This window comes from Aptenodytes patagonicus, chromosome 16 (assembly GCF_965638725.1).
Source record: "Aptenodytes patagonicus chromosome 16, bAptPat1.pri.cur, whole genome shotgun sequence".
NCBI classification, from domain to species: domain Eukaryota; kingdom Metazoa; phylum Chordata; class Aves; order Sphenisciformes; family Spheniscidae; genus Aptenodytes; species Aptenodytes patagonicus.
Genome location: NC_134964.1, coordinates 8,234,935 through 8,247,718, shown reverse-complemented (window position 1 = coordinate 8,247,718; position 12,784 = coordinate 8,234,935). Strand labels below are relative to the sequence as shown.

General features: G+C 56.8%; 1 protein-coding gene across 4 annotated transcripts in view; it reads right to left on the bottom strand.

Moving 5' to 3' along the window:
- ITGB4 (integrin subunit beta 4) overlaps positions 1–12,784 on the bottom strand; it is a 30,618-nt gene that overhangs the window by 13,769 nt on the left and 4,065 nt on the right. For 3 of the 4 annotated variants that reach the window (XM_076353690.1, XM_076353692.1, XM_076353694.1), the window contains exons 1-24: positions 11,746–11,848; positions 11,335–11,417; positions 10,711–10,812; positions 10,059–10,263; positions 9,411–9,507; positions 8,797–8,968; positions 7,856–8,119; positions 7,356–7,445; positions 7,062–7,184; positions 6,745–6,912; positions 6,381–6,457; positions 6,015–6,226; positions 5,613–5,716; positions 5,344–5,442; positions 4,561–4,687; positions 4,299–4,418; positions 3,683–3,789; positions 3,314–3,347; positions 2,662–2,850; positions 2,018–2,121; positions 1,512–1,570; positions 852–875; positions 539–687; positions 279–458 (exon numbers count right to left, since the gene is read on the bottom strand). In XM_076353690.1, coding sequence (XP_076209805.1) covers positions 279–458; positions 539–687; positions 852–875; positions 1,512–1,570; positions 2,018–2,121; positions 2,662–2,850; positions 3,314–3,347; positions 3,683–3,789; positions 4,299–4,418; positions 4,561–4,687; positions 5,344–5,442; positions 5,613–5,716; positions 6,015–6,226; positions 6,381–6,457; positions 6,745–6,912; positions 7,062–7,184; positions 7,356–7,445; positions 7,856–8,119; positions 8,797–8,968; positions 9,411–9,507; positions 10,059–10,263; positions 10,711–10,812; positions 11,335–11,417; positions 11,746–11,848 — 2,992 coding nt within the window. Of the gene's footprint in view, positions 1–278; positions 459–538; positions 688–851; positions 876–1,511; positions 1,571–2,017; positions 2,122–2,661; positions 2,851–3,313; positions 3,348–3,682; positions 3,790–4,298; positions 4,419–4,560; positions 4,688–5,343; positions 5,443–5,612; positions 5,717–6,014; positions 6,227–6,380; positions 6,458–6,744; positions 6,913–7,061; positions 7,185–7,355; positions 7,446–7,855; positions 8,120–8,796; positions 8,969–9,410; positions 9,508–10,058; positions 10,264–10,710; positions 10,813–11,334; positions 11,418–11,745; positions 11,849–12,784 lie in introns of those variants that run through there. The other variant, XM_076353691.1, reaches the window with a different exon arrangement.

Sequence of the window (12,784 nt, the reverse complement as noted above, 5' to 3'; positions counted from 1 at the left end):
GAACTGCCGTGGAATTGGTAGCATCTAAACTTGTGATGGTCAAATGTTTGGGTCTCTGTCACCAGGGATGATGACCCTCTTTTGGATGCTTTAAAAGATGCTCTAGTTTAGACCCAGGTGACTTAAGATAGGAGTCACCAAGCAAGTCTCTGGTCTGTGACCTGGGGGAGCTCAGATACGCAGGCTGCACCTTCCTTAGAAACCACATGAGTCCATCTGGACATGGGACACTCAAATACAAATGCCCTTCATCTCATGCTACGATCGCAGCCCTTCACCTTGTTCTTTGATGATGGTGATGTTGACAAGCCTGCGTCCAATCTCTGCGATGCCGTTGGGGACATCAATGGCCTCTACCTGCAGCTGCTTCTCATCATCATCATCCTCCCTGATGAAGAGTGGGACACGGACATCCACCAGCTCCACAGCTTCTTGGAACTCCACCATCCCGTGAGCATCTGGGGGAAGGGGCAATGGTGAGAGGTGGGAAATGCCCCCCCTGCCCGGCCAGGAGGCAGCGCTGGGCTCTGCTCCCTACCTTGGTCTGAGGTCACAGTGTAATAACCCGGTGAAACCTTCAGGTCATTGAAAGCCTCGTGGGAAATGTGCTTTTCCATCACTTTGATGATCTCTGGCTTGGCCGAGCGAGGGGCGGTGAGCACTGTGTCCACAATGGTGTGGTCCTGCCTGTGACCGGTGGGAAGAGAAAGCCGGGTGAGAGCTGAGGCGGGGGTTGCTCACCTCACATAGCAGCTGAAGGGGCTAGCGAGTGCGTGGAGCATTCGGTCACCCCACACGTGTGTGTACAAAGAGGGAGAAGCAGCACAAGAGAGGGCACAAGTTCCTCCTACCTTTTCCCAGAATTGGGCTGTAACCTGGGGGAAGAAAAAAAGCCAAATCAGAGTGACTAATGCACGTGGGGAGACAAAGTTCTGTGTGAATCACAGCCCTGTGCAGGTCTGAGCTGCAGCAGCTGCCCTGCGGGTGCCAATCCATCCTGCAGAACCCGTGGCCCCATCACGTGTTCCCTCCTGCCTGGCTGTTCCCTCCAGCCCTGGGTTTCCCAACGTAATGAGGAACGTGCCCACGGGGGAGATCACATCTGGTCAGAGCCGTGGGGAGAGGATAACACTCCCTGCTCAGCGCCAGCATCCCCATACTCCTCCGTCCTGCACCAGGCACTCGTAACTTTGCACAGGGCTGAAACTTTTGAAGTCAACGGGAATTTTCCCATTGAGCACCATGTGACCAGGATTTGTCCCCATCTGTAGGAGTCTCAGGTCCAAAGCCTGATGCAGCTGAGATCACCTGCACAGCTGGGTGGGCTCTGCTCTGCAGCCCTGGGTGGGTGAAGCACCGCATCGGGCTTGGGCTTGTGCCGGGGATGTCTCACAGACCACGCTCCTTCCGGGTATCCCAGATTTCACACCCCGGCCCTCTGGTCCACTCCCTCATCAGCAGGGACCTGGGGGAATCCCACCCTGCAGGAGGTCTCTCCCCCAGTGACTCACCTGAACTTGGTCTGCTGGAGCTTGTGGCAGCCAGGGATGTGCTTGAAAACGTCGTTCAGCTGCAAGGAGCAAGAAGGACTTTCACAACACATCCCTTGCTGAACAGGGATGTGTTCAGCGAGCAGATGCTACTGCCAGCAAACACGAGAGCCCTCTGGCCACCCCCAGTTCCTCCCACCTCACCCTGCCACACCAGGCAGAGACCACCACATGGTTTCTCCCCAGGATGTGGCAAGAGACTGCAAACTGAAGCCAAACAGGAGCTTCAGACCACATGCCCCGAAGCAAACCTCAAATCTCATCAACGTGATGCTTTCATAATTTTCACAATCATGACCTTAAAATTTGTGCTTTCTTTCAGAAAGAGGAAAAATTGCTTCTTCCTTTCAAGAGCTGTCTGGGTTTGCAGGGAAGGGGTGCTCTCCCTTCCCCAGTGTTGCAGACACCCCCTCAGCGTGGCTGTCCCCCAGTCCCACCCCAAGCCCCCCTCGTGCCCGGGCTCGTACGTTCTCCTCCACTTCCTTGCGCAGCTGCTCACACTCCCGAGTGTCTGGCTTCACCAGGTTCTGCGTGAAAAGCCGGGTCAGCCTCAAAGACAACCCGTAGGGAACTGGAAAGAGAAATTCCCAAGTCAAACTCCTTCCTTCTTGGTCAGAGAAATAACCCAGCCAAAAGCTGGAAGCATGGGGACACGCATGACGCTCGGTGTCCAGATCCTGTATCACTAGCACCCAAACCCCATAGCACCAGCAGAGAAAACCCTCTGAGAACTGGAGGGCTAACTGGGAAGCTCTCTGCCAGATCCAGCAAAGGAAAGTGTCCAGTGGTGGCTCTCGACTGATGAGGCAGCGAAATCAAGGCTGGGTCACTGAGCTGATGAGACTAAGACACATGCAAGGTACATCCACCATGTGGCCAGGCTGTCAGGAGGTCTCCAAGGCTACCACCTGTCCTGCTACAGGGCTGGACACAGGAATGTGCTGCTCAACTTCCCCCAGGATAGAAGCAGATAAAGGAACAACCCCCCTTGCAATTGGGCTTGGAGGTAACGCCATGGCTGCTGGAGCTGGGGGCCACCACCAAGGGTTCGTGTCCTTTAGGGCACCCAGAGCATCTCCTCTACGCCCTGCTCCTCAGGTGTGGCACTCACTGAGATCTTTGGGGTTGGCGGCAGCGAGGGAGGTGAAGCCCTGCTTGTGAACATTGTTGTTGATCTTCCAGCGGACTGTGTCCCGACCCTTGAGGGACCCACTGCGGACCATGGGGGTGTCCAGGTGGTCAGAGGACATGAGGCTGTGGCGAAGCATGTAGTGGTCCTCCTTGAAGCCAACGGTGCGACCTGCAGAGCCAGGGGCAGGGTCAGAGTCTGGGCAGACTGGGACAACGCCAGCCACCAACTTCCCAACACCAGAGACTTTGTTCTGGGGAATCTTTAGGGCTTCCACCACTCTAAGGGTGGTGGGATGTCAGGAGTGGAGTGGGGTGGGGTGGAGAGGGCAAGGGGTGTCCATGAGCGGGGAGCGCACATCACACCAGCTAGGAATTACAAGGGACACTGGTCAGGGGAGAGCCAGCAGCGGGACTCCCAGTAGGGCAACACCAGGGTGTGGGGCAGGGAGGAGCAGTGGAGCAGCAGCTCAAGGGCTCCTTGGCTCAGGCTTTCTGCTAGGAGCTTTTCCCCTGATCCACCTCCCCAGCGCAGAGAGGAGGAGGAAGGATGCTTATCCCAGCATGCCCCCCCCAACCCGGGAAGGCAGTGAACCCCACAGATCCCTCTCCCCCTCAGTTCAAAGGGCTGGTACCTCGTGCACAGCAGGGAAGCAGGGCCAGGCAAGCCTAGAAAACAAATGGCCAAAGACACAATCACTTTGCGGCCAAGGGAAAAAAAAAAACCCAACAAACACGTCTCCAGCTGGGAGGATTCACATCAGCGGGGGTGGTGGGCAACCGATGGATGGGGCTCTGGAAGCTGATTTTAGCCAGACATCCCTTCAGTGGGGGAAATCCCACAGCAATTCGTGTCAGTGACAGCAGAGGTGCTGGACACCACTGGGACCCAGCCCCTGCCAATCTGGCCATGCTGGAGGCTGGGTGGATTGTGGAAATTTGTCACGGTTTTGGCCTTTATCTGGTCCTCTCCCCAGGCTGCAGCAGCTGGCCGAGGCGCTCACCTTGCAGCAGGCGCAGAACTTCCAGCAGAGCAGCAGCAGCAGCCCCAGGAGCAGGATGAGGAAGATGAGCAGCGGGATGAGCCAGACGAAGCTCCCCGGCGGGCACTCTGCAAGCGACAGCAACGTCATTCCCGGGCATCAACCCCCTGCGTGGGGTGTGCAGGGAGGGAGTGGGGATGCAGGGACAGAGGGGAAAGGCTGGACCACAGCTCTCAGAGATGGAGCAGCCCAGTTAAGTTTGGGAACTTCTCTCTTGGTGCTCACAACGAAAAGTGCTGTTCAGGGAGAACTATCCAACCTCCCTGCTCGCATCCAGCCATCCCAAAGGGCTATTCAGCACCTTGCATCAATCCCTGCCCGTGCCGGCAGTGAAAGGCACTGATCTCTAAAGGTGCTGGTCTCTGAGGATGCTACACTCCACTTCTTGCAGTTCATGTGACAGCCAATGTCACCCACCCCTGTCACGCAGGAAGGTGGGCAGGGAGGTACTGCCTGCAGCTGACCCTTTTCAGGGGCACAGCAAAGGGACAAAGCAAGGATCAGAGGCGCTGTGGAGCAGGTCACTGCTGATCCAGACCCCAGGCTGGACATCCCCTCCTGCTGGGTCCCTGCTCACCTTTTTTCTTCTGCACATGGACGGTGGTGTTGGGGACGATGGTGGGGTCTCCCTCCAGAGTGTAGTGGTACGTGCAATCGTCCTCCTCGTCCTGGAATGAGCAGTACTCGCTGGCCTCCTCTGCAGAGAGAGGGGACACGGTTGCAAAGTCATCAGGACCAGGAAAAGCTTGGGGAGCCACCCCACATGCACACACACACGGAGCAGGGCCCACGGGAGACACACCACATGTGTCTGCACCCAGCTCCACTTCTCCCGGTACCTTTCTTCAGCTCTTCCACCATCTGGATCTGGAGGTGGCACGTGCTGCAGTTCCCTTTCATGTTGCCTGTTCCCCAAGCCTGGCAGCGAACGCAGTCCCGGATGCTCTCGCACACAGCCTGGAAGCCCTGGGCAGAGAGGCAAGGTGGGACAGTCAGGAGACAGCCCACAGGGAGCGAGGGAGGACATCACCTCTGAAAGGCAGAGCTGGAAAGGCAACGTGGTGTCCTTGCCTTGGTGCCAGGGCAAGGTCAAAAAGAGGAATAACAGAGAGCAAGCAGCTAACGAAGCTGGCTCCGAAATCTCTTATACCAACAGCCTGCATTTGGGCAGCGATTAGATCTTCTCCAAGGGTTTTAGGTGGCCTTCCCAAAATATGACCAAGCCAGCTTTCTCCGCTCCCACTGTGGGATTAGCCCATGTCTGTCAACAGGGGAACAGGCATGAGACCATGAAGTGTTTTTTTTCCAGTCTCGAGACAAATCAGAACAAGCCAGGAGTCAAGCCTCAAACCTCTGCCCTTCACCAGTGTGCAGATAAACACAGATGGACATTCAACAGTTGCTGCTGGTGAACCGGAGGGCAAAGAAAGCCTGTGGCTGCAAAGCAGCTCCCATACCAGACCCTTCCTGGCCACCAAAGGCAGGACAGGCAAGACTAACCCCTGCTCAGGATTTTGCTCCTGACCAAGATGTGCCTTCATCTCTGCTTTGCTTTCCCTCCCCAGAGGCTCTGCGTGGGAAGGAGAAGTGATAAACCCAGAGGAACCCAGGCTGAGCCTCACCAGGGAGTAGCTGATTTCGCAGGTGGAGCTGGTATACAGCGAAGCCTTGTCACAGATGCATCTGCCACATTCACACCTCCCATGGTTATTGCAAATGCCCTGGGAGGGAAGAGGTAACAGTCGGCGTCCAAGAGCAATCGTAGACATGCAGCAGCAGTGGGAGTCAGCAAGGTGCCAGCTCCCAGCAGCCCTGAGCCTCGGGCTTTGGGGCAATTTGCTACAGCCCTGCCTGGTCCAGTTGTCCCTCGCGCAGGCAGGGCAGGACCTACCCCTCGGCTGTCAATGCAGGTGTCATTGCTTGTGGGACATTCGCAGCCCGGACCCTCCCAGCCGCTCTCGCACACGCATGCACCCTTGGAGCAGCGACCACGATCTGCGACGTAAGAGGAGGCATTACCCAGGGACCGGCACTCCACTGCTCCCTTGGCCCTGCTCACAGGCTGCCCCGGCTCTCCCGCTTTCCTTGGGGTGCAAAGGGGCTGCAAACAGACTCCACGGCATCCTCCCTGCACATTTGCAAGTGCAGAGTCCCCCGCAGCCCATCACCGGTCACTCAACCCCCTGTGCCAGTGCCACCAGCCCAGGGACACCCTGCCTATGCCACGGGCATGGAGCAGGGCACAGTGCACCCCACAATCAGGGGATGCTGGGGGTGGCAGGGCTGCTCTCACCATTGCAGAGGAAGCCAGAGGTGCGCGGGCACTGCAGGACATCGTACTGGCAGAACGCCCCATCGAAGCGCTGCGTCAGGTCCTCGGAGTAGCATTGGCACTTCCCGCACAGGCACTCGCCCCGGCCCGAGCACGGCTCCACATCGCCGGGGCGGATGCAGGCTTCGTTGTTGGGGGATGACGCCGGGGAACAGTCGCACATGTCCCCTCGCCTGGTAGGAAGGAGATGGTGCTGAGAGAGGCAGGAGCAGATAGCAGGACAGGAGGGTGCTGGACAGGATTCCCAGGGCACGAGCATGTGTCACTGTGGGTCCCCAGACCCAGCAGGAACCCTGGGAGGGGTACGGAGCTGGACAAAGTCCTTACCAGCCCGGGTGGCAGATGCACTGTCCACAAACAAAGTCCCCATGGAAGCTGCACTTGAGCGAGTTAAACTCTTGTTGCTGTAAGAGAAAAGAGGCGTTGCCAAATGGGCTCAGCTGCCCCCAAGGCCATTTCAGGAATCAGAAAGGCAGATCTAGGGGCAAAGTTTTGCCCACAGGACTGAGCTCTGCCATAGGACAACATGGCCAGCTTGGTACAGGCAGTGATGAAGATCTCCTTGGCCAGGCTGAGCCTCCGCTGGGCAACGGTGAGGGGTCGAGTGGGACCCACACGTGCCGACCAATGCGTTCCCACCCCAGGCTGGCCAGGAGGAGGACATCTCTCTGCAACACACCCCTCCACATACCTGTTCACAAGGACACACGTCACAGATGACGGAGGCTGTGACTTGGAGGCTGTCACTCAGGTACGTGGGTTTCACGTGGATAATTCCCTGCCGGTCTTTCTCAGGGAGGCTGCAGACGTGCTGCCCGCCAATGTACTCAAGCGCCTTCACACGCATGTTGAACTTGCCCTGGAAGGAAGGGACATACCGCAAGGTGAGCCAGCTCTGCTGGACCACAGCTCGGCTGGACCGAGCCCAGGTCAAGAGGGAAGAAGGGACGCAGCGGAGGGCTCAGCCCCTCACACACACCTTCCCTCTGGGGCCATCCAAGGACTTACCACTTCCCCACGGCTGATGTGGAAGGAGCCAGATTCCGTCTTGTTGTACGTTGAGGAGGTGAACTCTGTCTTCATGGCTTTGGGGACAAAGTCAGCCCGGATGTCCATCTTGGAGCGGATGCGCTGGGTGGCAGAAGATAACCATAACATTGATTTTCAGCAGTACACCTGTGACCACCCCATAGCCTGCCCCAGAGGGGCCGCACCCTGCCTCCTGCCTGCTCTCCGGCGCAGGAGGTGCCCACCCTCTGCCTTCCCTGGGAGCAAGAGCGAAGCCCCAGAGAGCACCATTACCTCAAAGGCAGTGTGGAGCAGGTCCACGATGTTGGAAGAGTCCTCCTGGAGCACCCCAATCTCAGAGATGGGGAAATACTTGTGCAGTTTCTGCAGAGAGACAGGAGCCCCTTGAGCCAAGGCCTTGAGAAACCTCCTCTAGCACTGAAGTGGGCTCTGCTTTGAGCAGGGCTTGGACCGGAGACCGCCAAAGGTCCCTTCCAACCTAAATTACTCTCCAGCTCTGTGTCCCCACTGCTTTACAAGAAACAGACACCAACACGGGGAGACCTCTAGAAGCCCAGATGCCTGCACCAAATAATACACCCTGAGACCTTCCACGACCCAGAGCAGCCCCCCAACACACTGTGGCATCCTCCCAAAGTATCAAGGTGTTGGTTTAGCATTTGGGGACAAGAGATGGGAGAACACTTTCTCCTCACAACCGAGCTGCAGGCAGAGGATCAATGGTCCTGGAGGAAAGGTAAGCCCACATGGCACCACAGCCGTGGTCTCCTCACCTCATAGTAGCTGTAGGAGTGGTTGGTGACAGCAAAGATGGGGATGATGTTGTGTTGGCCCAACAGGCGCACCAGGGTGGGCACCGAAGGATAGTCCTGCTTGGTGTCATATGTGTAGGTGCCACTGGTGTCTAGGTGACACTGCTCATCATTTCTCGCCAGGATCCCTGCCAGGATGTTGGTACCATCAGCTTCATAGTGAAAGGCAGATTCGGTGGAGAACACAAGCAGGTGAGTGCTGTCCTTCCTCCAGCCGATCTTATCCTACAGCCAGGGAGGGGGAGAAGGCATCTTTATCTCTATGCCCCCCAAACCACTGCACAGCACTTGCAGCTGTTGGCAGGCCAGCACCGGCAGGAGTTGGAAAACCCAAGCGGCAAGGCACCACCTCCACTTGGCAGCAAACGCAACCAGTTACGTGGCCCTGAGAATCCAAGCCAGCAGGTCTCTTCTTCCTCCATCTGCACCCCCAATGCATAGGATGTCTCCCAGCAGCTCGGTGCCAGGCACATATATGTACAGGGGGCAAGCCCGCACTTTTCTGGACGTATTTGGAGCTGTGCTCATCCCTCAGCCAAATGGCCAAGCCTAAGCGGGCTGTTTTCGAGGGAGCAGAGTTTCACCACCGCGGGCATGAAGGGGGACAGAGCAAAGAGCACACGCAGGGTGCCCAGCAAGCAGCTCCTGTGCTGGGGATCAAACACCAGAGATACACACACAGATGGTCTAAGACCTAGGAAAAATTGGGAATGCAAAAGAACTCGGCACCAGGAGCATGCAGCTGGGAGGGCAAGAACTGGCTGTAGCTGAACGTATAACCTGGGCTCCCTGGCTGTCTCATCAGCTGCCCAGCATGCTGCTTATCACCCTCTATCAAGAAGATCCACTCATTAAAAGCAGAGCCCTGCCTACACAGCTCCTGCATCCCTGGCCACCATCACCTTGCAAACAGCTGTCTGCAGGATGGCATCAAAGCCACCCTCAGGGGCATCCAGGTTGCCGGAGATGCGCTCTTTCCTGAGCTCCTGGCTGAAGTAGTTGATGTTGCTGGTCAGGCGGATGACATTCTTGAAGGAGAAGGGGGAGTCGGCGTTGTTCCAGGGCTCACGCAGCCTAGAGAGAAGGGGAGAGCAGGGTTTTTGCGGGGGGCAGGAGCAAAGGGATGCCAGGGTGCAAGGAGGGGAAGTGTGGGGAGAGCACCTGGGGGCTGGGGAGTCCCTCAAGGGAAGACATGAAGTTGAGATGGCAAGCCATCAGCACTGAGAGGTAGAAGGGATGAGGGCAGAGATGGAGGAGAAGACAAGACATGCAATCTGTTGTGGCAGAGCGGGGAAGGTCTGAAAGTGGAGGAGGACACTGCTGGCATTGGCACGGTGCTACAGCAAGCTCTGAGCACAGGGTGTGGAGGCCAGGGGAGACATTTGCAACGAAGGGAGAGAGATGGACAGAGGTTCTCGCACCTCAGACAGTGAAGATCAGGAAAGCCATGGAGAAACAGAAGGTGCCTGCCCTCCCCTCTCTGCTCCCATCCCAGGGACCCATTGGCCTCACTCACTTCTCGGGTCTCATGTCTGTCTGAGGGGATGAGACTTTGTCCACAAACTTGCCGAATCCGATGGTGTAATTGGAGGTCAGGTCTTGCAGGAACTCCGCTGAGAGGAGAGGAAGGGAGGGAGGAGGAGACACGTGAATAAAGAGATGTCTGTGAGGCCGCTGCTCCAGGGAAAGTCGTCCTTTCCTGGGCATTTTCTCTGCTGGTCAGGTCTTAGATAAGACTCCCAAACTGTCAGCTTTTAAGCTTTTTGGGCTTGGGGCTTGTCTTTTTTGGGGTAGAAACCTATACTACCTTTGGTAGCCCCTTTCCAAGACTGGAGCTTCTGCAATAGCACACACCACACCTATAGGTTCAAGATGCCAAAGCCACTGCACAGATCAACTCTGCAGGGCACCAACCCCCACGCTGGGCTGAAAGGAGAGAGCACACGTGATGATCCCTGCAGGGCCAGGAAAGACATCCCCCCACAAAGCTGCACAAAGCAGCGATAATAAGAAACTCTCATTAAAACAGACACCTCTCAGCCCTTTGCCAGTGGCATCCCTTTCTCTGGTGCTTGCAGAGAACTCACAGCTGCAGGCAGGAGTGAGCTGCCTGCCTTCATCAGCACAGGAGCTGGCTCCCCTCTTCTCCCAGCTCTGGTCTCACCTAGGTTTTGGCCCATGCTTTTGAGATTGTCCAGATCATCAGACATAGAGTAGGAGAAGTCCATGAGGATGTAGAGATCTACAGGGCTCTCCAAGGGCTGGAAGACATCCATGTTGAAGCTCATCTCCTCCCCAGCTCGCAGCCGCATGAACATGGCCTGGGGGGACACCTGGGTCCTCTGCAGGGACGTGTTGATACTGAAATTCTATGAAGAAAGAGTGACGTGAAGGGGATGGACTCCATCTCCTGCGCAGGTGCAATGAGGAGCAGGCAAGAAGCAGGGAGATACGTGGGAAGTGGAAAGGCAGCAATGATCACACTCCCTTCCCCCATGTACAGCTGGGGACCGAGGCAGCCTCCCCCATGTCCACGCGTGCCCAGCTGGGCACCTCCTCCAGACCTTGGCATTTTGCTTACATCTGTTCTGCCCAAAAAGCCACCCCAGCCCTAAGCGATCAGGGCTGGTTGCCAACAGGTTCCTCAGCTAGCGAAGGCAGAGCATTGTTTTTGAGTAGACCCTACGTAAACAGAGGTCTGGACTTTGTATTTTTCCTCCTGAAGACTCTAGAGGAGGATGAAGGACATGAAGGACACTGGGAACAGTGGGACCCCTCAGGAGAAGCCGAGCAAGGGCTTTCTCCCCAGCACCCACCTGCTGGGTCTGCATCTCGCCCCTGGTGTACACGATGCTGGCCTCCCCGCAGCCGTACCGCAGCAAGTTCTCCCGCAAGTCGCAACGAGGCTCTTCAAAGCTCTGACAAGGGGGGCAGGAACAACATTACAACCACAGAAAGCAGCAAATCCTCCATGCAAGGGGGAAAGGCACTTGTCAGGAAGCAGGGTCCTCTGCTGAGACCATTAGCGAGCCTTTGGGAGCAGGAGCAGGGCAGAGAGATGGGGACGAGTCTCGCACAGAAGAGCCAATGTCCCCCAGCACCAGGGAAATGCGACCACTGGTGAGTTACTGGATTGTCTGGGATAAGACTCCCCCTCCATCCCTTACACACACTGTTTCAGAGCTGGCACACCGGCATTTTCTGATAAACCCCTGTATTCCTGCAAGTTTGCCCTGGACTCCCCTTCCTCCCCATTTGTCCACACCAAAGGAAACCCACGTTTTGGTGCTTCCCATCCAGATTAGCTCTTTGCAGAGAGAAGCTGGAGCCAGAAACTGACTCTGCTCTTGGGTCCCTCTCCCAGCTTTCACCAGGGGTGGTGGGATCCCTCCGTCAGCAGGGTGGGAAGCGGAGCCCCGGGCTCCCCTGCAAGGTCTCACCTCATCAGTGCAGAAGGAGCAGTCCTTATCCACTCGGATGCACTCGGTGCAGCTCTTCACCCGTGACAGCACGCAGCGGTTATCTACCGGGAAAGATCAGGGCATCAGGAATGGAGAAATCCGAATGAGCCACGGGAGGGCATGAGAAAGGCTAATCCTGCTCCTGGCGGAGTTGGTGGAGGTGTTGCCTGGGCGATTATTGGAAGCTGGCTACAAAATAGCAGTGGGGTAGCAAGAGAGGGGGCCCAGACGCTGGGGAGATAGAAAACAGGAGGAAAGGCACAGGACAGATCTCCTAGGAACTCATCCACATGAGGACTGGCGTTTCCAGAGCCCAGGAGGGCTGTGCACAGTCCCCACAGGGCAGCGCGAAGCAGACACCACAGACAGACATACCAGGGCTGCACTCACTTTTGTTCCTTTGGCAGAGGCCAGTGGCACAGAGCAGGGACAGGAGGAGCAGCCCGGCGCATGCCCGTGGCAGCACATCCATCCTCTTCCTCCTGAAACACATGGATCACTGTGCCATGGAGAGCCAAGAGGTGGAAATGGTCCCGGAGACGATTGGGGCAGCTCCTGCAGAGCCCCTGCCCAGCCCCGCTGGGATGGGACAGCCCTGCCTGCCCAGGGGAAGGTGACGCCTGGAAGCAATCTCTGATCTCAGCAAGGCAAGGCACAAAAGCAAAACCAAGAGCAGCTCAGAGGATGTTCAGGCATGTGCGAAAGGCTCGAAGTCGCCAGCAATGCCAGGGCAGGGCAGCTGCCATGCCACAGCACCCCTGTGCCCCAGAGTCAGGGTGCCCAGCTTTACGGGTCCCCCAGGGCGGTGGGGTCGGTGCAGGCAGCCGGAGCCCAGGCTGCTCCCGGCCGGAGCCCAACGCCGTCCGTACGTGTGAGCTCCGACCAGGTCAAGACCTTGCTTTTCCTGGTGGGTTAAGGAAAAAAGAGGGGAGGAAAACAAACTGACTGTCTACATTTCTCCCCAAAAGCAAAACAGACCCCTCCCTTCGGCTATTTCCTATTGCACTAAGAGTTTCCAGGATGGTCAAACCAACAATAAATAGAGGGTGAGGCCTTGGGAAATGCCAGACTTGGAGCTTTGGAGCTGTTGAATGAATCCACGGTCTTGAGAGCCCGGCAGCTCCCCTCTGTCCTGTCCAGGGCAGAAGGACCCCTTGCATGGATCCAGAGGCCAAATCCTAAACAGGGTGAACCATTCTCCCTGCACCCACATGTGACTGAGAAAACTCAGTGCCAGCCAGAAGTCAGCATTTGGACATGATAAACAAAAGAGACAAAGCTGGAACTCGAGCTCTGCAGCTGCTGTGCTGGAGGGTGGCTCTGACTCCAGCACCCCAGCAGGGCAAGTGAGAGCAGTCGAGGCAAAAAATCTAGTGTAAAGACATCTTTAAAGCATCTCCTTTCTGGAAGATGCAAGTGTGAAATATAA